This window comes from Periophthalmus magnuspinnatus, chromosome 16, assembly GCF_009829125.3.
Source record: "Periophthalmus magnuspinnatus isolate fPerMag1 chromosome 16, fPerMag1.2.pri, whole genome shotgun sequence".
Taxonomy (NCBI): domain Eukaryota; kingdom Metazoa; phylum Chordata; class Actinopteri; order Gobiiformes; family Gobiidae; genus Periophthalmus; species Periophthalmus magnuspinnatus.
The window spans coordinates 730,442-753,214 of record NC_047141.1 but is presented as its reverse complement, the minus strand read 5'-3'; the positions used below and the strand labels follow the sequence as shown (position 1 = coordinate 753,214).

The 22,773-nt window shown below is 43.3% G+C and overlaps 2 protein-coding genes across 4 annotated transcripts; one reads left to right on the top strand and one right to left on the bottom strand.

The window, feature by feature from the left end:
• Positions 1-393: 393 nt before the first annotated feature.
• LOC129456948 (chromatin target of PRMT1 protein-like) lies at positions 394-5,306 on the bottom strand. The gene is made up of 6 exons (XM_055228032.1): positions 5,082-5,306; positions 4,509-4,639; positions 4,053-4,155; positions 2,696-2,912; positions 1,965-2,024; positions 394-1,018 (listed from the first exon to the last, which is right to left on the bottom strand). The coding sequence occupies exons 2-6, from the start codon at positions 4,568-4,570 to the stop codon at positions 726-728; spliced, it is 735 nt and encodes a 244-aa protein (XP_055084007.1). The 5' UTR covers positions 4,571-4,639; positions 5,082-5,306; the 3' UTR covers positions 394-725.
• An 885-nt stretch (positions 5,307-6,191) lies between these two features.
• smad10b (SMAD family member 10b) lies at positions 6,192-22,757 on the top strand. 3 transcript variants are annotated; one of them, XM_055227974.1, is made up of 11 exons: positions 6,192-6,367; positions 6,859-7,206; positions 13,051-13,231; positions 13,688-13,813; positions 15,024-15,197; positions 15,795-15,905; positions 15,977-16,030; positions 16,404-16,587; positions 17,810-17,978; positions 18,368-18,437; positions 20,198-22,757. In XM_055227974.1, exons 2-11 carry the CDS (start codon positions 6,865-6,867, stop codon positions 20,386-20,388), a joined length of 1,602 nt encoding a protein of 533 aa, XP_055083949.1. In that variant the 5' UTR covers positions 6,192-6,367; positions 6,859-6,864; the 3' UTR covers positions 20,389-22,757. The 3 variants fall into 3 exon arrangements, with proteins under 3 accessions (XP_055083949.1, XP_055083950.1, XP_055083951.1); XM_055227975.1 differs by having other exon boundaries at positions 6,192-6,372; positions 6,862-7,206; XM_055227976.1 differs by lacking the exon at positions 6,859-7,206.
• Positions 22,758-22,773: the final 16 nt, after the last annotated feature.

Genomic DNA, 22,773 nt, shown 5'->3' with positions numbered 1-22,773 from the left:
CTTTACAATCGTTTTCATCTTTTACACATTTATTATTAATTTATTTGGGAGAGCTCAGCCCAAAACAACATTCTCCCGGTTTAATAAGAACTCAAAGCACCTCTCCATCTCTCCATCTGTGAGTTTAAATTCCCAAAAAGTCTATAATACTGAGTCAGAAATCAGCAAATAGTTCACAGTTGAAATAATGCGAATTATGAAATAGGTGACTGCCGCTGAGGAGGTCTTTGTGTCAGTCTCAAACCCCATACAAAAGGGCATGGGAGGGCATCAGGAGTAAATGGATGAAGGCAGAATGGAGGAGCAACAGAACCAGGCTGTTTAAACATTAAGAAAAAAATAAATAAATCCTTCAAATAAAACACACTCCTGTTCTGGGAGTAAAGCTCCAGGTTTAGTCCTGGTTTAGTCCTGGTTTAGTCCTGGTTTTAGTCCTGGTTTTAGTCCTGGTTTTAGTCCTGGTTTTAGTCTTGGCTTCAGTCCTGGATTTAGTCCTGGATTTAGTCCTGGATTTAGTCCTGGATTTAGTCCTGGATTTAGTCCTGGATTTAGTCCTGGATTTAGTCCTGGATTTAGTCCTGGATTTAGTCCAGGCTTCAGCCCTGTTTTCAGTTCTGCTTTAGTCTTGGTTTTAGTCCTGGTTTCAGTCCTGGTTTTAGTCCTGTTTTAGTCCTGGTTCAGTCCTGTTTTAGTCCTGGTTCAGTCCTGGTTCAATCATACTCATATCACTGCCAGAGTGCACTGTCTCCTGCCATGGCCATGTACTCATCGAGCTGAGCATCGAGCCGGTTGCGGGATAGGGACATGTATCGGTCCAGATCTGCGTCCAGGCGGCTCTTGGTCTTGGACATGTACCGGTCCAGCTGGGAGTCCAGCTGCTTTTTAGAGGGGACTGCCTTCTTCTGCAGACCATGCCTCTTTAAGGGCACGCCCACACTCAGACCACACCCCTCTGACCCAGCCCCCAGCTGATCACGCCCCTTTGGCCCCACCCCCAGACGGCTCTGCACAGACTTTCCTGGAACACAAAATAACACATATTTGAGAGACATTAGAGAATAGTTGCAGAGATAAGGACATAATAAGAGGCTAGATGAGGTCATCTCCAAATATGGCCATTCTTTTTCAGTATACACCAGAAGAGGACTGAGGGAGTGAAGCTTATCAAGGCTAACAGTCTGTGGTGGCCAATCCGTGTGTGAAAATTATGTCTCATGCTCCCTGAACCACTCTTTCACAATTTGAGCCCGATGAATCCTGGCATTGTCATATTGGAATATGCTCATGCCATCAAGGAAGAAAAAAATCCATTGATGGAATAACCTGGTCATTCAGTATAGTCAGGTAGTCAGCTGACCTCATTCTTTGAGCACAGAGTGTTGCTGAGTTGCTGAACCTAGACCTGACCAACCAAGGAAGCTCGTAACTATTTGCTTAGTTAAATCCAGGTGGCAACTTTTTTTTTGGCCAGGCAGTGTATTTTATGTCAGATTTTAGCACCAAAACATTTACCAAATTCTCCATGTAAATTAATGGGATTCTGTGATTCGTCATAAAGATTGTGGTTTAGAGACAAAACAAGGTCAATACACATCTCTGGCTGGCAAAAGTATATAGAAGACTAAGACTAACCTGCTCTAGTGTAAACCATTTTGGACTTAAAATACAATTGTTTAGATTTTTACTTAAATCTTACACTTAAATATCACAACACAATCAGCTGCATCCCACTAATGAAACTACTGCACATCACATCATGTTTGTTAAGTTTCTGTGTACAGTTTTGCATATTTATGGAGAATTGTCGTGTTTGAGCATGGGTTATATATATATATATATATATTAGTGCTTAAATACTGTTAATACATTTTTAAAAAAAGATGCATTGCATTGTAGGGATTGCGTGTGCATTGTAAAGCACTTTGAAGTGATCTGCAGGTGCATGCTGGGTAAAAAAGTCAGACCTTTGAAGAGACAAGTGTGTCCCTGAAGTCTCCTCTTTAGGACTTCTCTCACAGTGCCCCCTACAGAGAGGAAACTGTGTGAGTGTGACACAGCTCTGCCCGCTTGTAGCCACAGTGAGGAACACAACGCTAAATGAAACTAAAACGGACAAAACAAATAAATGTAGAAATCCTTCACAGTGAATCATTTTCTACTGCTGCTCAGAGTGAAAAACCTCACTCTTTAAATCAGCCCTATAGTGCTTGTGTCTGTTCTACAGCTATAAACTATGACACCTATGAGTCATTATGTTATCATTTACATATTTTAAGTCGCAATCTTCATCTAAAATGACTCTTAAAAAAAGAAACAAGTCCGCCGACTTCCATGTTAGAGAAACGTTGTAAACGTCATCACAACAAAATACTGCATGCCCCTATGGATAGCTGCACCTCACACTAGCGAGCAGATGATTTTTATTCATTTGTATGATTAGGCAACGATACAGTATCACCGATGAAGAAAATAAAACTGGAGGAAGGACGTACAAAGAAGTGGGCTGTACCAGTGGAGGTGAAAATAGGGGTAGATCAGCAAAATGGCTTCTTAGAAATAAGTGATTAAAGATTACTCAAACATGAATCACTCCAAATACAACTTCAGAGACTCAATGAGAAGAAACAACTAGTACATAATTAAAGCTCAGAAAAGTCCAGTTTGCAGAATAACTCTGATTGCAACAAACACTCACTTTTTGGGCCAAGGCTGAACCGAGACTTTGGTGCCGATACGAAGCATGAGCTGGGGGCGGCACTAAACCTGCTCCTTAGGATGGGGCTAATGCTGGTCTTGTGGGCGGGGCTAAAACGGACAGCGCGTTGGTATTTGTTCCTGAAGTTCCAGACACCCCGCCTCCAGGGGCCCTTCCAGCCGATCCGAGTCCAGACACTGCCCTTTGGAGATGCCCCCTACAGGAAGAGAGAGACAGTCGGGTTACTTCTGCTAGCATGTTAACAACATCAAAACATTTTCCTAACCTTAAATCAAAGTTATTTTGCAAAATGGACTTTTCAGAGCTTTTAACCATGTTCTAGTCATTTCTTCTCATTGAACCTCTGAAATTGTTTTTGGAGTGATTCATGTTTGAGTAATCTTTAATTAACTATTTTCAAGATGCATTTTGGCGATCTACCCCCCTCTTTACCTCCACCGGTACATGCCCACTGTGACATACACGCCCACTGTGACGTACACGCCCACTGTGACGTACACGCCCACTGTGACGTACACGCCCACTGTGACATACACGCCCACTGAGACATACTCAATTCCTTCTCCAGTTTTATTTTCTTTATAAAGGGTACTCGTAAGATCCGGCAGCATTGCATAGTCATTTTGGTAGATATGAAAAAAAAAAAGGCTGCTCACTAGTGTGATGTGCAGCTAACCAGGGATGACAGCATGCGGCGCTTTGCTGTGATGACGTTTACGGCGATGTCAGCGCTCCCATTGGGCACCACAGTTTTCTAATGTGGAAGTCAGTGGACTTGTTTCTTTTATTAAGTAGTTTTAGATGAATATTGTGATTTAAAATTAAATTATAATGATCCACGGGGGTCATAGATAACTATATAGTAGGCTCAAGCAGAATATGTCTGCTATAATCAAAGCTTAAACATGGCCTGTTTCCTAAGCTGACATTCTAGGATAAACCATGTGCAATTTACAGATCATGACACTGGATTTTATCTTTGTCATCAGTGTATCAAGTTTGTCTCGTTGAACAGACTCATGAGGCTCAATATTACACAATAGGGCAATTATGGTGATTTAATATCCAAGATTAATACATTTTTGTTATTTTTACAAAAGCAAAAAGTTAATTTGAGAACTCTGTAGACAAATATTAGAAACGGCTCAAAAAACAAAACTTTTTTTTTATACAAAAAACATATTCATAACATAATAAACATACACATAATCATATTTAATAAAAGCAAGTCCAATCACATAATATTCTATTTTAAACAATATTAAACCCATTTATCAAGTTTTTTCATTCAAAACTGAATCTGGGCATAAGTGTTCCACCTATATAAAGCACCGACCTGAGACCTGGGACTGTTCCGGAGGCGTAGAACCATCAACTTTTTATTCCCCTTAAACAAAACCTTCCTCTGAGTCATCTGCTCCAACAAGATCTCAGAAAACCTGCAACAGAAAGACAAGAAACATTTCACCTGTACATGTGTGTGGACAGAGACACCTCGTGTGTGTGGAAAGGGACACTTTACCTGTACATGTGTGGACAGGGACACCTCATCTGTACGTGTATATGTGTGGATAGAGACACTTCACCTGTACCTCTGTATGTGTGTGTGGACAGAGACACCTCACCTGTACATGTGTGCGTGTGTGTACAGGGACATTTCACCTGTAAATGTGTGTATGTGTGTGTGGACTGGGACACTTCACCTGTACGGGTATGTGTGTGGACAGGGACACTTCACCTGTACATGTGTGTGTTTGGACAGGGACACTTCACCTGTGTCGACATGTCTTACCGGTTGTGGAGTGATTGTGTGGTCTTCTGCTCGAGGTACAATAGGTCTGGTTTCTTCTCCATGTCCTGGTGTCTCAGGCCTCATCCACAGTGAAGATGGGCTTAAACCAAGTCCAGTCCAGGACCACAAGTCTGGAATGTAAACCTGAAGAAGTGAGGCCGGGGGGATCCAGACTGACAAACCCAGGCCTAAACCTCAATGTCCTGCAGCCCACGCGTATTTGCACCCTGACATTAAGAGACACTACCACTGCTGCTGCTATCTGCTTAAAGGGCAGCTAAAAGTCTAAATGTTTATCTAATAACAAGTGAACCAAAGACCAGAAACAAGCGATTTTCAAACATCTTAATCCGCGCGTGCATTTCATTCTGACGGTCAAGGCCAAGTGCTGGACAAATGATGAAATGCTTATTTTTGTGTCTTTTTTGTCCAATAATAAACCTCATGATTACAGATTTAAACCATTATGTATAGACTTAAATGTGGCTTTAACAAAATAAATGACATAACACGCTGTAACCTGGGCTTTATCGAAAGACAAAGAGGCTGCTGTTAGCTTAGCGTTAGCCTCACCGTTAGCCATTAACCGTTAGCTGCGCTTCTCCGCTGTTTTTCTGTCCAAACTTTTCTGCCAATCGATTTCCGGGGCCGAAAAAACACACCGCACGTCAATTTTACACCCTCAGAGATGTTCCAGGACCCGAATAACCCAGAATAGTGAGTTTTTAGCGTTTAAGATGCTAAAAAGTGACAGAGCCTGCATGTTTCTGCTACTGCAGAAGCTCTGAGATCTGCCATGGTCTGAAGAAAAAGTGTCAAATATGATAAAGGTTAGTTATTTAATTTTACGTAGAAATTATAATGTGTTTAATATAAAACAACATAACAGAGAGCAAAGGTGAGAAGTAATTTACATTTAGTGGTTATAAAAACTCTACTTGTAGCCAAAGCTGCCCTGGGACAGACTGACAGAAGTGAGGCTGATGATCTGTGCCATCGACCCCTGTCGCCACCAACACTCACACACATCACATTCATACAAGGCAATGTGGGTGAAGTGCCTTGCATAAGAACACAACTGCCCCCCTGTGGCACCTGATATTCCGCTTGGTCTGCGTGTAAGCACTAAGCAGGCCCGGCCCTGCAGCAAGACATCTGACAAGATCAAGCGTTGACATGGACGAAAGGCCAGATCTTTTGTCTCTCCTTTTTTGATTAGTAGAATCCATAAGTGACATTTGCATCCAGTATAGTTATTAAGTAAAGATGTGCCTGTGCCACCGTTGTGTCACTTAAAGTCCATATAGAGGTGAGTTGGTTTTGGTTTCTGGTTTCACTCGTCAGAGCGTCATCCCTGTGTCCCCTGTCCACATTGTCCTGGTTTAGTTCAATACATGTGCTCTTATAAACGTTGAGACTGTATAATGTAATGACACCAGTCTACACATATATAACGCAGTGTTCATCCCGTGTGTCATGAGCCGCAGTCCCGCTGTCCTCCGCCCCGTGGCGCACACATGATTCATTTCTGAGGAGCACTTTTATTTTCTATTATTTTTAGCGCGTGCTGGAGTTGCCTCACTTCCTGTTATGTCTGGCGTCTGGGCGCGTGACCCGAGCGTCTGAGACATGCACGCGCTGTAGACACATGCGCACGCACGTACACACACGCTCACAGAGACACAGACGCACGCACGCACAGACGCACACACACACGCGCGCACGGAGACACAGACACGGAGACAGAGCGGAGCCAGAGAGCCGGAGCCCACAGCGGTCTGACGCACCAGCTCTGCCCGGACACGAGCGTTCATCTCTGGCACAGACAGCCGCTCTGCCCGCGGGCTCCGGAGGCTCAGGTACGGTCCGTGACAACTGTTGATCCGGCTCGAGTTCAGCGGCATCTTACGGTCCGTGTGCATTTCCATCCGAACACGGGGACCGTAGAGTCAGGGTTTACCTCGGTTAGCCTCGTGTCACCCGCTGTAAACTTGCCTGGTTGCCTGGTTCAGATCTACTATGGGTCAGACAACATATTTAACTAATGCTTAGGTCTGGATTAGTCCAGGTTTGGTCTTGGTTCAGAACTGGACCTGGTTTAGTCCTGGTTTAGATCTAAACAGTGCTGTTACGTATTTCACATGTATTTAGCATGATCCTGAGGAGGGGAGTTAGAGGAGCAGCCCTTGGGTCTCACCAGGAGGTTGTCTTTAGTATCACATAGAGACAACTGTGGTTCAATCCGTTATTGACATTTCACTGTTGTTGTGTCATTGAGCAAGACACTTCCACATCCTGACCTTTGTGATTGTGTTAACATGGTCCAAACTTGTTATTGTTTGTTCCAAAGGAGATCATGTCGCTGTCGGACGCTGCTCCAGCCCCAGACCTCGGCTTTAGTCCTGATTCTGGGTTTAGTCCCAGTTCTGGGTCAGGTCCTGGCTCAGGGTTTAGTCCCGGCCCTGGGTCCAGTCCTGGTCTTGGGTCAGACCCGGTCCACAGCGCTGTGCACAGCCTGCTGCGCCTGTGTCAGCCCGGAGAGAGTGAAGGGTTTGCGCGGCGAGCGATTGAGAGTCTGGTCCGTAAACTGAGAGAGAGGAGAGAGGAGCTGGACGCACTGGTCACTGCCGTCACCACCAGAGGACGCCAACCTGGACTCTGCGTGACCATCCAGAGAACGCTGGACGGGCGGCTGCAGGTACAAACCCCGCCTCAGACCGAGATTAGAGCGGTTTGATTTATCTAACCCTAGATAAGCTCCTACGACCCTAAAACTGACCTTGGCATCACATGGTTTTGTTCAGTTTTGGTTTAGTCCCAGTTTAGTTCTGGTCTGGTTCTGGTTTGTCCAATTTAGCCCAATTTAGTCCTGAAGTAGACTTTATTTGGTCCTGGTCTACTCCTCATTTTGTCCTGGTTTGGCTTTGTTCTATTTCCTGTTTAGTCCTGGTCTGGTCCTTGTTTAGTCCTGGTTTAGTCTTGGTCTGGTCCTGGTTTAGTCCTGGTTTAGTCCTGGTTTGGTCCTGGTTTAGTCCTGGTCTGATTCTGGTCCTGGTTTAATTCTGGTTTAGTCCTTGTCTGGTTGTGGTTTAGTCCTGGTTCGATCCTGGTTTAGTCCTAGTCTAGTCCTGGTTTGGTCCTGGCCCAGTCCTAGTTTAGTCCTGATCTGGTCCTGGTCTGGTCCTGGTCTGGTCCTGGTTTAATCCTGGTTTAGTCCTGGTCTGGTCCTGGTTTAGTCCTGTTTTAGACCTGGTCTGGTTCTAGTTTAGTCCTGGTCTAATTCTGGTCCTGGTTTAGTCCTGGTCTGGTCCTAGTCTGGTTCTGGTTATGTCCTGGTCTGATCCTGATTTAATCCTGGTCTGGTCCTAGTTCAGTCCTGATTTGCTCCTGGTCATAATATAGACTTGGTTTAGTCCTGGTCTAGTCTTGGTTTAGTTCTGGGTTCATTGCCAGTGTAGTCCATATTTTCACTTGTGTGACTGCACTTTAAATGTCCCAGTGTGTCAGATGCCCTCTCTGTGTCTCCATGAGGTTTTATGTAGAAGACCTGCTGACCCTATAATTTAGACCTCTGTAAATTGCATCAGTTCTATTATTTGGTGGATTATTTTTTCAGTTTATATTTCTCCCAAATCTGACCTGTGCAGGACTTTGAACAGTTAATATGAGGAAGGCCCTGTAGACGCCCTGTAGATGCTCTGTAGACCACAGGCTATACAAAAAAGTGGACTAAGTGAGCCACAGCCGAAATGAAGCTCATCGAGTCTAGCAGTTATAGCGGCTAATCTGGAGCCCAGTTCCACATTAGGAATTCCGACCGCAAGTATCATAGCTACCAAAGAGCCAATGTGGAGGGAGGCCACACCACTGGTTTAGCAGGGAGTGGCTGCTTAGCAATGCTATCGTGATTTTACGGACACAATAATGAAATAAAAACACCAGGATCATGTAGAGTGGGTTAATACAAACATTTTAAGACCCAAAATACTGCAGCAGTTACAGAGAGAGGGGTGACAGCTTTCCAATGTAAAGTGAATTGCAGTTGATGAAACCGGAAGTGTGCCATGCTCACTTCCTATTTGGAACGTGGTAGCTAGCGGGTTAACTGTGTCCGTTTATATATATGCTGTAAACAGCAGTTTGAGGATTTCATGATGTGCTTTGTTTTTGAAAGAGTAAAACCTTACCCAAGTTCTTCAGATTACACTGATTACACTGTACAGACTGTTAACTTCATGTGGCTAATAGAAGTGCAGCTACTGAACCTTCTGACTGTGACCAGCAGGAGGTGCCAGAAATCCACCCAAGCCTAGACTTTTTCTTTTTGCTTGGGTTTATTGCACTGAAAAACACTGTGAGTGGGCTTGCATCTCCACAAACCTGACTCTTATTTGGCCTGGAGGAGGGCCCGCTCCTGCTGCTTTTCATGGAAATGTTGCTCCTTTGGCTATAATATTCCACTGTTGGGCATAAACTTTCTGTTTCCAAAGAATCATGCAGGTGACATGCCACCTCCAGAAAGTTGCACACTGTAGCTTTAACTTTATGTTGAACCCTTGTCAAATCCTGGTTGAGACCAGGTTCAGTCTTGGTTCAGTGCTGGTCCCTGTCTTGGTTCAGTCCTGATTCAGTCCTGGTCTCTGTCTGGGTCTTGTTTTGTCTGGGACACAGGAAAGGGGCGGGGCTCTGAGTGCAGCTGTTGGAGTCTTACTTTTAGACTTCACGTTTTTTGACTTTTGTGTTTATTTTTTATTTTCAGAATTTCCCTCATCATTTCTATTAGTGATAAGTGTCCATTCTCTTGCTGTTTTTCTCAAACCATACCACATCTATAAGGACATCTGACACACCACAACATCTGCACATTAGCTAGAGACATTTGACCTTCCCCCCTTCTCAGTCTGGGATGGGAGGGCATCTGACACACAGCTATACAGGAGGATGGGAGGGCATCTGACACACAGAGATACAAGAGGATGTGAGAGCATCTGACACACAGGGATACAGGAGGATGGGAGGGCATCTGGCACACCTCTAATTGGCACGATATTTGATTTGTTAAAAGGTGTAGTAGTAGTTATAGTATAGGTGCAGACTAAACCGATATGTGCTGGTTATAAATAAGAACAGATCAAGTTAAAAAAAAAAAAGCCTACATCTGAAATACTGACACCTTCTCCTTATCCCTTTTGACCTCTCCCCTCTCTCCTCCCTCTCTTCCCCCTTCCTTCTTCCCCCTTTCCCCCTTTTCTTCTCTTCTCCTATCTCTCCCCTCCCTCTCTGTTCCCGCTCTCCTCCCAGTCTCCCTCTGTCCTCCCCCTCTCCCTTTATCTCTTTCCCCTTCCTCTCCCCCTCTCTTCACACTCCTTCCTCTCTCCATTTCTGTCTTTCTCCTCCCTCTCTCATCTCTTCTCCCCCTCTCTCCTCCCTCCCTCCCCTTTTCTTTTTCACTTCCCTCTCTCTTTCCCTCTCCCTTTCTCTCTTTCTCCTTCCTCTCCTCTCTCTCTCCCTTTCTCTCTTTCTCCTCCCTCTCTCTCCTTCTCTCCTTCCTCTCCTCCCTTTCTCTCTTTCTCTTGCCCCTCCCTCTCTCCTCCCTCTGTTGTGTTTAGTCTTGATGATTCAGCCTTGGCCTCAGAACTCATTGGTCTCTCCTTTAATCTCACTCTATTTTATATTTACTTCAAAATGGATTTCAATACAAAGGAATAGACTTGATTCTCAAAACAGATTCTGATACCACAGTGATAATAAAAAAAACACTTTCTTTAGACAATAGATGGTAGTGTTCCTTTTCTGTAATACCTCAGTGGTCCAGTAGGTTCATAGTTATCCATGAGCATAAACTAGTTTATTTGGTCTTATACACGCGTGATTGTTGGTGCCCTTTGGTCAATGAAAGAAAAACTCACAATGGTCACAGAAATAACTTGAATCTGACAGAAGTAATAATAAGTAAAAATTCTATGAAATTTAACCAATGAAAGTCAGACATTACTTTTCAACCATGCTTCAACAGAATTACTTTAAAAAAAAATAAACTCATGAAACAGGCCTAGACAAAAATGATGGTACCCCTAGAAAAGACTGAAAATAATGTGACCAAAGGGACATGTTAATCCAAGGTGTATCCACAAATTAGCATAACAAGTGTCTACAATCTTGTAATGAGTCAGTGGGCCTATATATAGGGCTACAGGTCGTCACTGTGCTGTTTGGCGACATGGTGTGTACCACACTCAACATGGACCAGAGGAAGCAAAGGAAAGAGTTGTTACAAATTTAAGATCCATGGGACTGTAGCCAACCTCCTTGGACGTGGCCGAAAAAGGAACATTTTTGACAAATCAAAGAGACGGATAATACGAACAACAAAAGGTAACAAAAGAGCCCAGAAACTTCTAAAGAGATTAAAGGTGAACTTCAAGCTCAAGGAACATCAGTGGCAGATCACACCATCCGTCGTTGTTTGAGCCAAAGTTGACTTAATGGAATATGACCAAGGAGGACACCATTAGTGAAAACAAATCATAAAAAAGCCAGATTGGAATTTGCCAAACTAGAAGTTGACAAGCCACAAAGCTTCTGGGAGAATGTCCTATGGACAGATGAGACAAAAAATTTAACTTTGCCAAGGCACATCAGCTCTATGTTCACAGATGGAAAAATGAAGCATATCAAGAAAAGAACACTGTCCCTACTGTGAAACATGGAGGAGGCTCTGTTATGTTCTGGGGCTGCTTTGCTGCATCTGGCACAGGGTGTCTTGAATCTGCACAGGGTACAATGAAATCTCAAGACTATCAAGGGATTCTAGAAAGAAATGTGCTGGCCAGTGTCAGAAAGCTTGATCTCAGTCGCAGGTCATGGGTCTTGCAACAGGACAATGACCCAAAACACACATCAAAAAACACACAAGACTGGCTAAGAGGAAAACATTGGACTATTCTAAAGTGGCCTTCTATGAGCCCTGACCTAAATACTATTGAGCATCTTTGGAAGGAGCTGAAACATGCCGTCTGGAAAAGGCACCCTTCAAACCTGAAACAACTGGAGCAGTTTGCTCATGAGGAGTGGGCCAAAATACCTGCTGAGAGGTGCAGAAGTCTCATTGACAGTTCGGAATCAGTTCATCGTTTGATTGCAGTGATTGCCTCAAAAGGTTGTGCAACAAAATATTAAGTTATGGGTATCATCATTTTTGTCCAGGCCTGTTTCATGAGTTTATTTTTATTTTTTTATAATTCTGTTGAAGCATGGTTCAAAAGCAGTGTCTGACTTTCATTGGTTAAATTTCATAAACTTTTTATTTATTATTACTTTTGTCAGATTCAAGTTATTTCTATGACCATTGTGAGTTTTTCTTTCATTAACTGAAGGGTATCAACAGTTGTGTGTACTTGTTCTGATACAGCTCAGTATCAGTCTAAATAATCAATACTCTTGACAACCGTACTACTCCCTGTCATTGATTTGAGTTATTTATCACATTTACATCATTCATGTTAGTCGTTAGCTTGACTTTATTTTCATTATTTTACTCAACAGTCAAAAATGTTTTGTCAGTTAAACCTTAGTCAGCTTGAGTTCACAAATAAAGTTTCATAGATATATTTTAATAAAACAAGTATGGCTGTAATCATGAAATATTGCACTCAGATCGGCAGGCTGGATGCTTCTTTGCTCTCATCTGTTTGCTGGAGCTTTTGGGCAGTTAAATGTGCTGTTAACACTAATGCTGGGTTCAGATTTTACTTCAAATTAATATACATCGGTCCCTGGTTTATCGCAGGGGGTTACATTAAAAAAATAGCCCGCAATAGGTGAAATCTGCAAAGCAGTCAGCTTTATTCTTTACAACTATTATATATGTTTTAAGGCTGTAAAACCCCTCACCACACACACTAAACACTTTTCTTAAACAGGCTTTAACATTTTCTCACATGTCTCTCGTGTTTAAACACTCTCAAAGTTCAAACCTTCGTATATTATATTTCCCTTCCTCAATTGCTTTAAATTTGTTGTTCATGTGTCTCTGCTCCAGCGGTACTCGCAGAGGTGCTTCTCCATGCAGAGAAACACTTTTAAGTCCAAAGCGTTTCTGAAATTTGTTGGTGCAGAACGTTTCATCGACATTGTGGGTTTTGTCAAGGAGAAAACTTGCAAACATACAGCACTTCAGAGTCACACTGCAATCCAACATTTATGTAAATATGGCGGAACGCATTCTGTACTGTACAGGAGATACGTCACGGAGGAGACTGATTGACAATGGTCTACAGTCCCTTAGCCAATCAGGATGCAGAACACAATGCATGTTCATACACTGTAAAAGAAGCATGCAAAATTGCACAAAAAAAAATCTGCGAGACTGCGAAAGGTGAACCACAATATGGCAAGGGACCACTGTATTTCGAAAATGATACAAATAGATGGCACACTACATGTACATTTTGTCTGTCTGCGTGTTGCCATAGTAAATGACAAATTGGGCTCTGGCTTAAACTGAAGCTTGACCGCCCCTCTCCTTGTGGTTGTGTTGCAGGTAGCGGGGCGTAAAGGCTTCCCTCACGTCATCTATGCTCGTCTGTGGCGATGGCCCGACCTGCACAAAAATGAGCTCAAGCATGCCACCTTCTGTAGATTCGCCTTCGACCTCAAGTACGACAGCGTCTGTGTCAACCCGTACCACTACGACAGAGTACCCGCTCCTACATGTATCACAGGTACGACTTCTATGATTGAGTACCCGCTCCTACAGGTATCACAGGTACTACCCCTGTGACAGAGTACCCGCTCCTATAGGTATCACAGGTACTACCACAGAGTACCTGCTTCTGCAGTAGTCATGGTAATCTCTGCCTCAGATCTGGAGCCGGGTCCAGGCCAGATCCAAAACCAGAATCAGACTTGGTCCTGTTTCTGTTCAGGGCCTTGGTCATTTCCTGTGCTGGTGTCATTAGTGTCCAACATGAAAACATTAACAGTGTCTAAAATAAAGGGTTATAACATGGTCAAAAATGTAATACAGTCTAATATAGAATTATAAAGAGTTAGTGTTATTAGAGAAATACCGAGCGATACCGAAGCTCCTCGCCCGACCTTTATCCATATATGCCCTTATGCTCCATAAGGGGGTGCACCAGAGGCCTTTGTCTGAATCTGTACCTGTTCTCTTTCAGGTCCTCAGACTACCATAAAGGAGGAGCTGGTGCAGGACTGTCTTCACCTGGACCTGACTCCACCCCCAGACCCCTACCAAACCCGCCCCCTCTCTATGTATCCCAGCATGCACCTGTCCCCAGCAGGTGTGTCTCTGACCCTCTGTCCTAACCTTAAAGCCACTTTTAACCATGTCTGTGTAATCCCTCAGTTGTCCAGGCATGATCCATAGTAAAAAAAAATAAAAAATAAAATTCTGTAACTGGACAAAACATTTTTAAGTGAAAACATTTTGTTGCTTATCCAAGCCACTTCTTCAGTTCTTGTTAGAGTGAATTGTGCATGTTTGAGTAATCTTTAACCTTAATCTTTGACCGTCATTGCTCCGATCTCTTCCCCGGTACACGGCCACAGTGATATACACTTAATCAGTGATACCTATAGGATTCGGCAGCGTCATGTAATTATTTTGGTACAAATTTGAATATGATACCATATATTTCATATATATATATATATATATATATATATATATATATATATATATATATATATATATATAGATATATAGATATATAGATATATAGATATATAGATATGTGTGTGTGTGTAAATGATCAACCCCATTTTCACAAAAAATACATATTAATTTGATTAATTTTTTTATTTATCTTATGTTCATTTATCTTTAATAAATGTAACAGTGCATTTTAACAACTAGAAAAACACGTCAGACTGTTCCATTGGCAAATATTATTCATCCACAGCTTATACGAGCTCCACATTTACATGGACAGGGACATGTGCAGTTTAACTGCTCTGAAGGATCACAACATGTTTACTAAATCACAACTGTTATACTAAAGGTCTTTGTTAAACCAAAGTTAATATGAAATAAACCTATTTTAATTATCAAAAGAGTGAATCACACATTCTGTATAAATGAGTTTCTTTCCTCTAAAAAAGCCACACAAATGTAGGTTTTGCTTGTTAAAATATACAAAAAAAAAATTCTTGCCGATATATTGATACAGCAGCCCACAATACCGTATCATTAAATGAAACAATACAATATTTTGATATTTTTTGCACACCCCTACTGCTCACTAATGTGCAGCTATCCATAGGAGGCATTTATGCCGACATCAGCCCTCATCGGGTGCCGCCATTTTCTAACGGGGAATTCAGTGGACTTGTTTCTCCTGTTATAGTTGTTTTAAATCAATATTGTGATTTAGAATGTGCTGAATATAGCATAATGATCCACGGGTGTCAGAGATTATACTATAGAGCAAACACTAGCACAATGTCTGCTTTAACACTGAGCACAGGTGTGACTCTACCACTCTCCCACAGGAGGTGTTGGCTGCAGTCCCGGAGTCGAGGTCCAGGGTCTGATCCACATGAGTCCAGGCCAGAGCCCCCCTCCCCCTCATGCCCCAAGTCCGGACTACAGCAGCCCTGGGCCTGAGACTGGGCCAGAGACCGGATCCGAAACCGGGCCACACACCGGACAGCAGGCCAACACAGGTCCAGTTTAAGTCCAGACCGGAGACAAGCTCAGGTTCAGGTTAAAGTGCATTTGGCAGACTGATATATTTTTAAAAGTCTGACTTGATTTGGTGGTATAGTACCTGTCGTAAATATTTATCAGTTTTACACCAGTTAAGTGTGAAAAAAGTAGAAGACAAAAAGTAGCGAAGAGTTGTTAAACAGAATCTCTCTCATCCAAAATGCAGAGAAAGTTTATGCACAAGAAAGACATTTTTCTGACACTTTAAACCTTTATTTCACTAAGTAAAGCTGCTGTCTTTTATTTTTATTTGTTTAATTATTAGTTGTAAAAATTACATTACATTTACATTATTTTTGCTAGGTAACAGTTTTAAATCTAATGTTACCTTTGTTTTGTTTTACAAAAATAAGTGGTCTAACCTGTCATAGGCACTTGAAGGCTAGACCACGGACCAATCCTTTTTTAGTCCTAGCTTGATTTTCTTGTTCAGTCCTGGCATAGTCCATGTGAAGTCCTGATTTTGGTTCCCAGCTCAGTATAGGTTCAGTTCTAGTTGAAATTCAGATGTAGTCCTGGTTTAGTTGTGATTTGGGCCTTGTTTTCCATTACAGACTCCTGGTCAAGTGTTAGCCCAGCTCCCTACAGCCCAATTGGTCCACAGCCTCAAAGTGGGAGGGGCCCGTATCCGTTACACCACCATCCGCCAGCTAATAACCATTACTGTAAGTGATGATATCGTTCTTTTGTAAAGCACAAGTTTAGGTTTAAGACGATGTCACTTTATCTGTTTCAGGGTCACATCAGCAGAACAACGCTTCTTATCCACCCCCTGTGTCCGGCCACCCTGGTACTGACCCTTGTCCTGGTCTAGTCCTGGTCTAGTCCTGGTCTAGTCCTGGTCTAGTCCTGGTCTAGTCCTGCTTTAGACCTGCTTTAGACCTGCTTTAGACCTGCTTTAGACCTGCTTTAGACCTGCTTTAGACCTGCGTTAGACCTGCGTTAGACCTGCGTTACACCTGCGTTAGACCTGCGTTAGACCTGCGTTACACCTGCGTTAGACCTGCTTTAGTCATGGTTTAGTCCCGGTTTAGTCCCGGTTTAGACTCGGTTTAGTCCTGGTTTAGTCCTGGTTTAGGCCTGGTTTAGGCCTGGTTTAGGCCTGGTTTAGGCCTGGTTTAGACCTGGTCTTATACTTTTGTGACGTTGTTTTTTTGGTTCAGGGCTGGACTTCTGGTGCTCCATCTCATACCTGGAACAGGACGTGAGGGTGGGGGAAGTGTTCAAAGCTCCGGCAGGTTTCCCCATCATCACTGTGGATGGCTACATGGACCCCTCCGGAGGGGACCGCTTCTGCCTGGGAAGATTAAGCAACGTCCAGCGCACTGAGGCCAGCCATAGAGCCAGGTATGGTCCTGTTACAAAGCCAGGTATGGTCCTGTCACAAAGCCAGGTATGGTCCTGTCACAGAGCCAGGTATGGTCCTGTCACAGAGCCAGGTATGGTCCTGTCACAGAGCCAGGTATGGTCCTGTCACAGAGCCAGGTATGGTCCTGTCACAGAGCCAGGTATGGTCCTGTCACAGAGCCAGGTATGGTCCTGTCACAGAGCCAGGTATGGTCCTGTCACAGAGCCAGGTATGGTCCTGTCACAGAGCCAGGTATGGTCCTGTCACAGAGCCAGGTATGGTCCTGTCACAGAGCCAGGTATGGTCCTGTCACAGAGCCAGGTATGGTCCTGTCACAGAGCCAGGTATGCCAGGTACCTACCAGAGACAGGTGCAGTCAGTCATATGTAAAGTGATCAGCTTGGGTCTTTTTAATGGAGAGATCTTGCACGGGCCTGTTTGTTGAAGACCTAGACTGTATATATAAATGGACATAGCTAACCTGTAAGCCGCGGCGTTCCAAACAGGAAGTGATTATGGGCATGCTTCGGCTCCATCGCCTCCGACTGTAATTCACTTTCTATTGAAAAACGTCTTCCTTCTCTCTGTAACTGCTGCTGTCAGGCTCGACATTTTGGTCTTAAAAATTTGGGTTCTAAATGATCCTGGGGTTTTTATTTCACGATTTTGTCAGTAAATCAAGATATGAACATTTATAACTGACAAATAAGGCGTCATCTTTCCCCAGAGGCGCTCCCATTAGCTTTAGGGACAGGTTTGATTGACTGCTGGAGATTCATTTGACTGGAGCCGAACGCCGTGGGTGACGTCACACTCCTTTAGTCCACTTCTATTATATAGTCTATGGTTACAGGTCTACAGCCTATCCTCTGTCCCTCCTCCTGTTAAAAGTTACAAGAGGATGTGTCGATAAAACAGTGACGGCCTTAGATATCATACAGTCATTATTATAAAATATAAACCATTATCCATTTTTCAGGGTACAAAGTATCTAACTTCTACATTTATTATGGGGCAGGCTGAACAAATAAATCTTGTTTAATTCAAGTCAGTTTTTAATAACAGAAAATAGAAAAAATAAGACTAAACTGAAATGAAAAATCGTATATATATATTTTTTTGGTCGTATTGCCCAGGCCTCCAATCTAGTTTCAGTCCTGGTTCAGTTCTGTTCTGGTTTAGTACTGGCTCAGTCCTGGCTCAGTCCTGGCTCTCTCTCAGGTTGCACATTGGCCGTGGTCTTCAGCTGGAGCACCGTGGAGATGGAGATGTTTGGATGCGCTGTTTATCCGATCACGCCCTCTTCGTCCAGAGTTTTTATTTAGACCGCGAGTCTGGACGCACACCAGGGGGCGCTGTGCACAAGATCTACCCCGGAGCCTACATCAAGGTCTGGAACCTGGGAAGAGCCAGTCCTGGTTTAGTCCTGGTTTAGTCCTGGTTTAGTCCTGGTTTAGTCCTGGTTTAGTCCTGGTTTAGTCCTGGTTTAGTCCTGGTTTAGTCCTGGTTTAGTCCTGGTTTAGTCCTGGTTTAATCCTGGTTTAGTCTCTGCTTTTGTCTTGATTTAGTCTCTGCTTTTGTCCTGGTTTAGTCCTGATCTAGAACTGATCTAGTCTTGGTCTAGTCCTGCTTGAGACGGCTTAGACCTGGTTTAGTCCCGATTTAACCCCCTGGTTCAGTTCTGGTTTACTCCTGGTTTAGTGCTGTTTTAGTTCTGTTTTAGACCTATTTTAGACCTGTTTTAGTCCTGGTTTTAGTCCTAGTCCTGATCTCTTACAGGTGTTTGATCTGCGTCTGTGCCACAGAGAGATGCAGAGGGTCTCGTACAGGGACCAGGACCACAGCAGTGGTGAGTTATGTCCATTTATAGGAAAAGTTCACTTTGAATGATTTAGAATTGTTGTCAAAGACACGTGATTGACACAACTCTATGTAAAGGCATGTGATTTTAAATCTTAACCCTATGTAAAGGCACATGATTTATATCTTAACTCTATGTTAAAGCACGTTGAAGCACAAGTAAAAATTCAAAGCGTTAGACACCAGAGTTGAAAAAGATGAACTTTTGGCATCCATGTCAAACAATCAGACACTATGTTCCAGTGATGCAGTGACATCATTATCCAGAAGAAGGAGAAAGGCAAAAGCTACAAACTGGCGGCGACATAATTATACTGGGCTGCTAGCCTAAAGGCTAGTCATGGACCCAGACACGCCGCCACCGAGCTGATCACCTCCATTGATGGGTTTTATGTAATAAATACACTACAACCTGGTGTGTAGGTTTCACAAAGGGACCGGGAAAACAAAACATCCAAAAGCACTTGCAGACCGCAATGGACGGCCTGGGCGCCCTGGATGCTCTGGATTCCCTGGACACCTTGGACACGTCACTGCCCTCAAATGCAAAAGCGTCCGACTAGAATCATCCAACACGTTTTTGACGCTCCGGTCTGAACACAGCATAGCACCGGACCAAGCTCACACCAGGAAGGGAAGTCCTTAGAACACATGTGTCAAACTCAATACCTGCGGGCCAAATGTGGCCCTCGACAGGGTAAATTGAAAGGTATGACGGTCTTAAAATGTCATTTTATCAGGAGATGCATAGTTACACAGCCATATTTTTACATCTAGGGAAATGCATATACAACATTTGTAACTTGAATAAGTAATAAATACAGAAATAGTTAATTAACAAGTTTAAAAAGTTGTTAGATTTATTTTAAATTTGGCCCTTTGAGAGCAGCCATTTTGCTGATGTGGCCCTCGGTGAAAATGTGTTCGACACGTCTGCCTTAGACCATCCAGCAGCTGACCTTTGGGTTGTGCACAGGACCAAGCTGAAAAAATACACAAAATTGGAATATATTCTAATGAGATCTGGATGTTTTATTCACTTATTAAACATAATTAACATTTAAAGTGTTTACAGCTTGTCTTTTAGTCATTACCAGGCCCATATGAAACAGAAGTGAAAAACCGCACCTCTTTCATGACGTGAAAATGCCACTCAGGAGAACGTGCTACATTCAGACCTGAGATTATGGACTAAGTGAGTGTGACGTCGCCCACAGCGTTCATCTCTAAATGAAGATCATCGAGGCTAGCAGTTATACTGGCTGATTTGGAGCAAAGTTCCATATTTGGAAATCCGGGGCGCGACCAAAGAGCCAATCGGGAATGAGGTTATTAAAGGTAGTTGCCTCTCCCTGTCTGCACAGGATTGGCAGGCCCACTTCCTATTTATGTCCATTTGTATAAGGTCTATTGTCCTGACTGGACAAAATGTCGACATCAAAATGTATGGAGGATGCATGTCCAACGCTTCTGCAATGCATCTTGAGTGTTCACAGCGTCACACGACAGAAATGAAAAAGCTAAATTTGAATGAAATTTGCAGTTTAAATGTCTGCCCTAAGTGCAAAAGTGTCCAACCAGAGACGTTTGACAGTACTGTGACACCATGGTCTGAACGCAAATGACTCCAACGAAGAAACCCAAGTTGCTATAAAGAAGCAGACTTGGCAATTAGTCCTGATACCTCTGTCAGGTCCTCACATGGATGTGCTTGTGTTTTGAAACTGTACTGACCCTGTTGTCTGTCAGGTCCTCACGTCGATGCGCTGCGGGGCCTCTGTGTGTTCCGGGTGAGTTTAGTGAAGGGTTGGGGGCAGCAGTATCCACGTCGCTGCATCCAGGACACCCCCTGCTGGCTGGAGGTGCACCTACACCGTGCCCTGCAGCTACTTGACCAGGTGCTGCATGCGCTTTCTCCACGGCAACACCACGACCTCTGACCCAACGGAAAGACCACAACCTCTGACCCCTGCCTCCATGGCAGCGCCACCACCTCTGACCCCCCAGGGGGCAGTAGCAGTCCCACAGTCGTCTTCTGGGTTAGAGTGCCCCCTAGTCCAGGTTTGTGGTAGAAAAGGTTTAATCTGGACACTGTTTAAGAAGTGGAGATGTTTTGACTCCCATCTGAAAGTCATTTGCCTCCTCTAGGCAGTTTCCTCAGACCAGGATCCTCAGACTGAAATTGTTTCTGTCCCACATGTCTCCATTCAAAAACAGTGTGACCTTTGAACCTTTTTCTCCTGACTCCAGAGGCCGTGCTTCTCATTAACATCAAATATGAAAAATATAATCAACCATTAACAAGCCTCTACATCTGTGTTCCTAATGTCGGGTTTACACTGACTGCAGGGTGCGGGTTACTTGCAGATTGTCTTTTACAGTACAGTGTACTGAGGTGTGTGTTTGACCAAAGTAGCGCGGGTTCTCCTGATAACACGTCTAATGACCTCAAAACCGCTCCAGACGGTGTTGTGTCTGAGAAAAATAGACTCCTCACAGACTGTCTGCAGACCCACCCCTCAGCTGGACCCATGCCACAGAGGTCAGAGGTCACTGTGAAAGGGCAGATTGAATTGAATGACTTTGGCCTCACACAATTCCCACTCCTGCAGTCGGTGTACACACGATGTAAGCCGATTCTGAGGCCTCCATTTCCTTTGCACTTTGACTTTAAACAAATGCTCTTTTAACGTCTCCACAGATCTTACCTCGACATGTTCTGACAGACGGGTCGCATGACAGCACCTTTGGGGGCATGTCTTTGTCAAACTCTGAATGTCCAAAGAGATTATGCAAGAGCTCAGGCCTCCACCAGGGGTCACTGTGTTAGGCAAGGCTCCTGCATCCTGCTAAAATGCCTTTTCTCTCTGTAACCCTGTTCTAATGAAATGTTTTGCTGTGGGACTTTAACACTGTTCTAATGAAATATTCCACAGTGGGGCAGAGGAGCCTCAGTCTCAGTGTCACTCTGTTGGATCAGAGGAGCCTTAGTCTCAGTCTGTGGCAGCATCGACCAAACATTTTCTCTGGCTCTGTAATGCTTTAAGTGACCCCTGTGTCCTGGTGTTATGATTCTGTGCAAAAGTTTATGATTATGACAATAAGAAAGATACTCTAACTAGAGTCAATAGACCTCTACCAGGGTGCTGGCCCTATCTCGCAATGGTACTTTTATATTCATTCAGGGGTAAATGCTCTGAACTGAAGACTATATCTATGTAACTTCTGCAGTTAGTTAGGCCATATGGAGCAGACAGGATCTTTGAATCTGAGAATCCAAGTTTAGTCCTGGACCTGGTTTAAGTGATGGGCAAAATGAAGCGATCCCTCTAAAGGTGAGCCAAATGAAGCCACGAAGTCATGGATCTACTGTTTGTGTGAATGTAGTGTGTGTGTGTGAGCAGAGAACTTTTATAAATATTCTCGTTATTGTTATAATCAGCAAACATTCATACACACGGGTAAGGAAGCTTCTAATACATCTTCATTGTAATCCATTCAAATCCCCAGCAGACGGCTGGTGGTGCTCTGTGATTGACTCTGAGGCCTCACTGAAAGAAACTTTGTGTTCCTCTAATAAGACAAGTATTGTGAAAGTAAATATCTTACAATATTTGTCTTTTTAGAAGAAAACACAAGTTTGTTGTAAAAAGAAGACAAAATGAATTTTCTAAACATATGAGGATTCATTGGTTCATTTTTCCCATCACTAGTTTCTCTTGGGTTTCGTGCTGAAAATGTATAATTATAAATACCTATAAAGTACATTTATTAAAACACTCAGACCCATTATTTTTGCACATTGCGGTACATTTGTAAATGTTCTTGTGTTTCCATCAGATTATAGACAGATTATGGACCAATCAGGAGGCTTGATGAACAGATGTCAGTGTGGGGGTAGCACATGGTTCAAACAAGCCCCTAACCAACTCCAAACCCAACTCCAAAGCTCTATGACCTCATTCTCAACAAAGCCTAGGACATACTCTGCCATAACTTTTGTTTCTGAAGTTTCTAATGTCCAGTTCATCAGTGCTTGGACAAATGATGCTTTCCAACTGCCTTCTGTGGAGATTTAACGTGTGTGTGTGTGTGTGTTTTATTTATTCAATGAGTTCTGACCAAAGATGAAAGATCTGTATTATCAATGTTTGTAATGCCATCAGAAATGACTATATGGATGTGTGTGTGATTTAAGGCTTTTGTACTGTTTAAATGGAGCTTTAAGTGTAAGAAATCTGTTACGTTTGTCTGTGGCTGTTTATGTTTCTATGAAATATTTTAAAGATCATTTTTAAACCAAGAAAAAGCCCAAGTCTGTGTGT

Excerpts from the sequence above, each read along its gene's own strand:
- LOC129456948 (XM_055228032.1), bottom strand. The coding sequence starts at position 4,570 with ATGGAGAAGAAACCAGACCTATTGTACCTCGAGCAGAAGACCACACAA. Across the intron at positions 4,156-4,508 it reads ACACAATCACTCCACAACCG|GTTTTCTGAGATCTTGTTGG; the intron begins GTAAGACATGTC and ends TTTCTGTTGCAG. Across the intron at positions 2,913-4,052 it reads GGAACAGTCCCAGGTCTCAG|GGGGCATCTCCAAAGGGCAG; the intron begins GTCGGTGCTTTA and ends CTCTTCCTGTAG.
- smad10b (XM_055227974.1), top strand. The coding sequence starts at position 6,865 with ATGTCGCTGTCGGACGCTGCTCCAGCCCCAGACCTCGGCTTTAGTCCT. Across the intron at positions 15,198-15,794 it reads CGGACAGCAGGCCAACACAG|ACTCCTGGTCAAGTGTTAGC; the intron begins GTCCAGTTTAAG and ends TTTCCATTACAG. Across the intron at positions 16,031-16,403 it reads CCCTGTGTCCGGCCACCCTG|GGCTGGACTTCTGGTGCTCC; the intron begins GTACTGACCCTT and ends TTTTTGGTTCAG.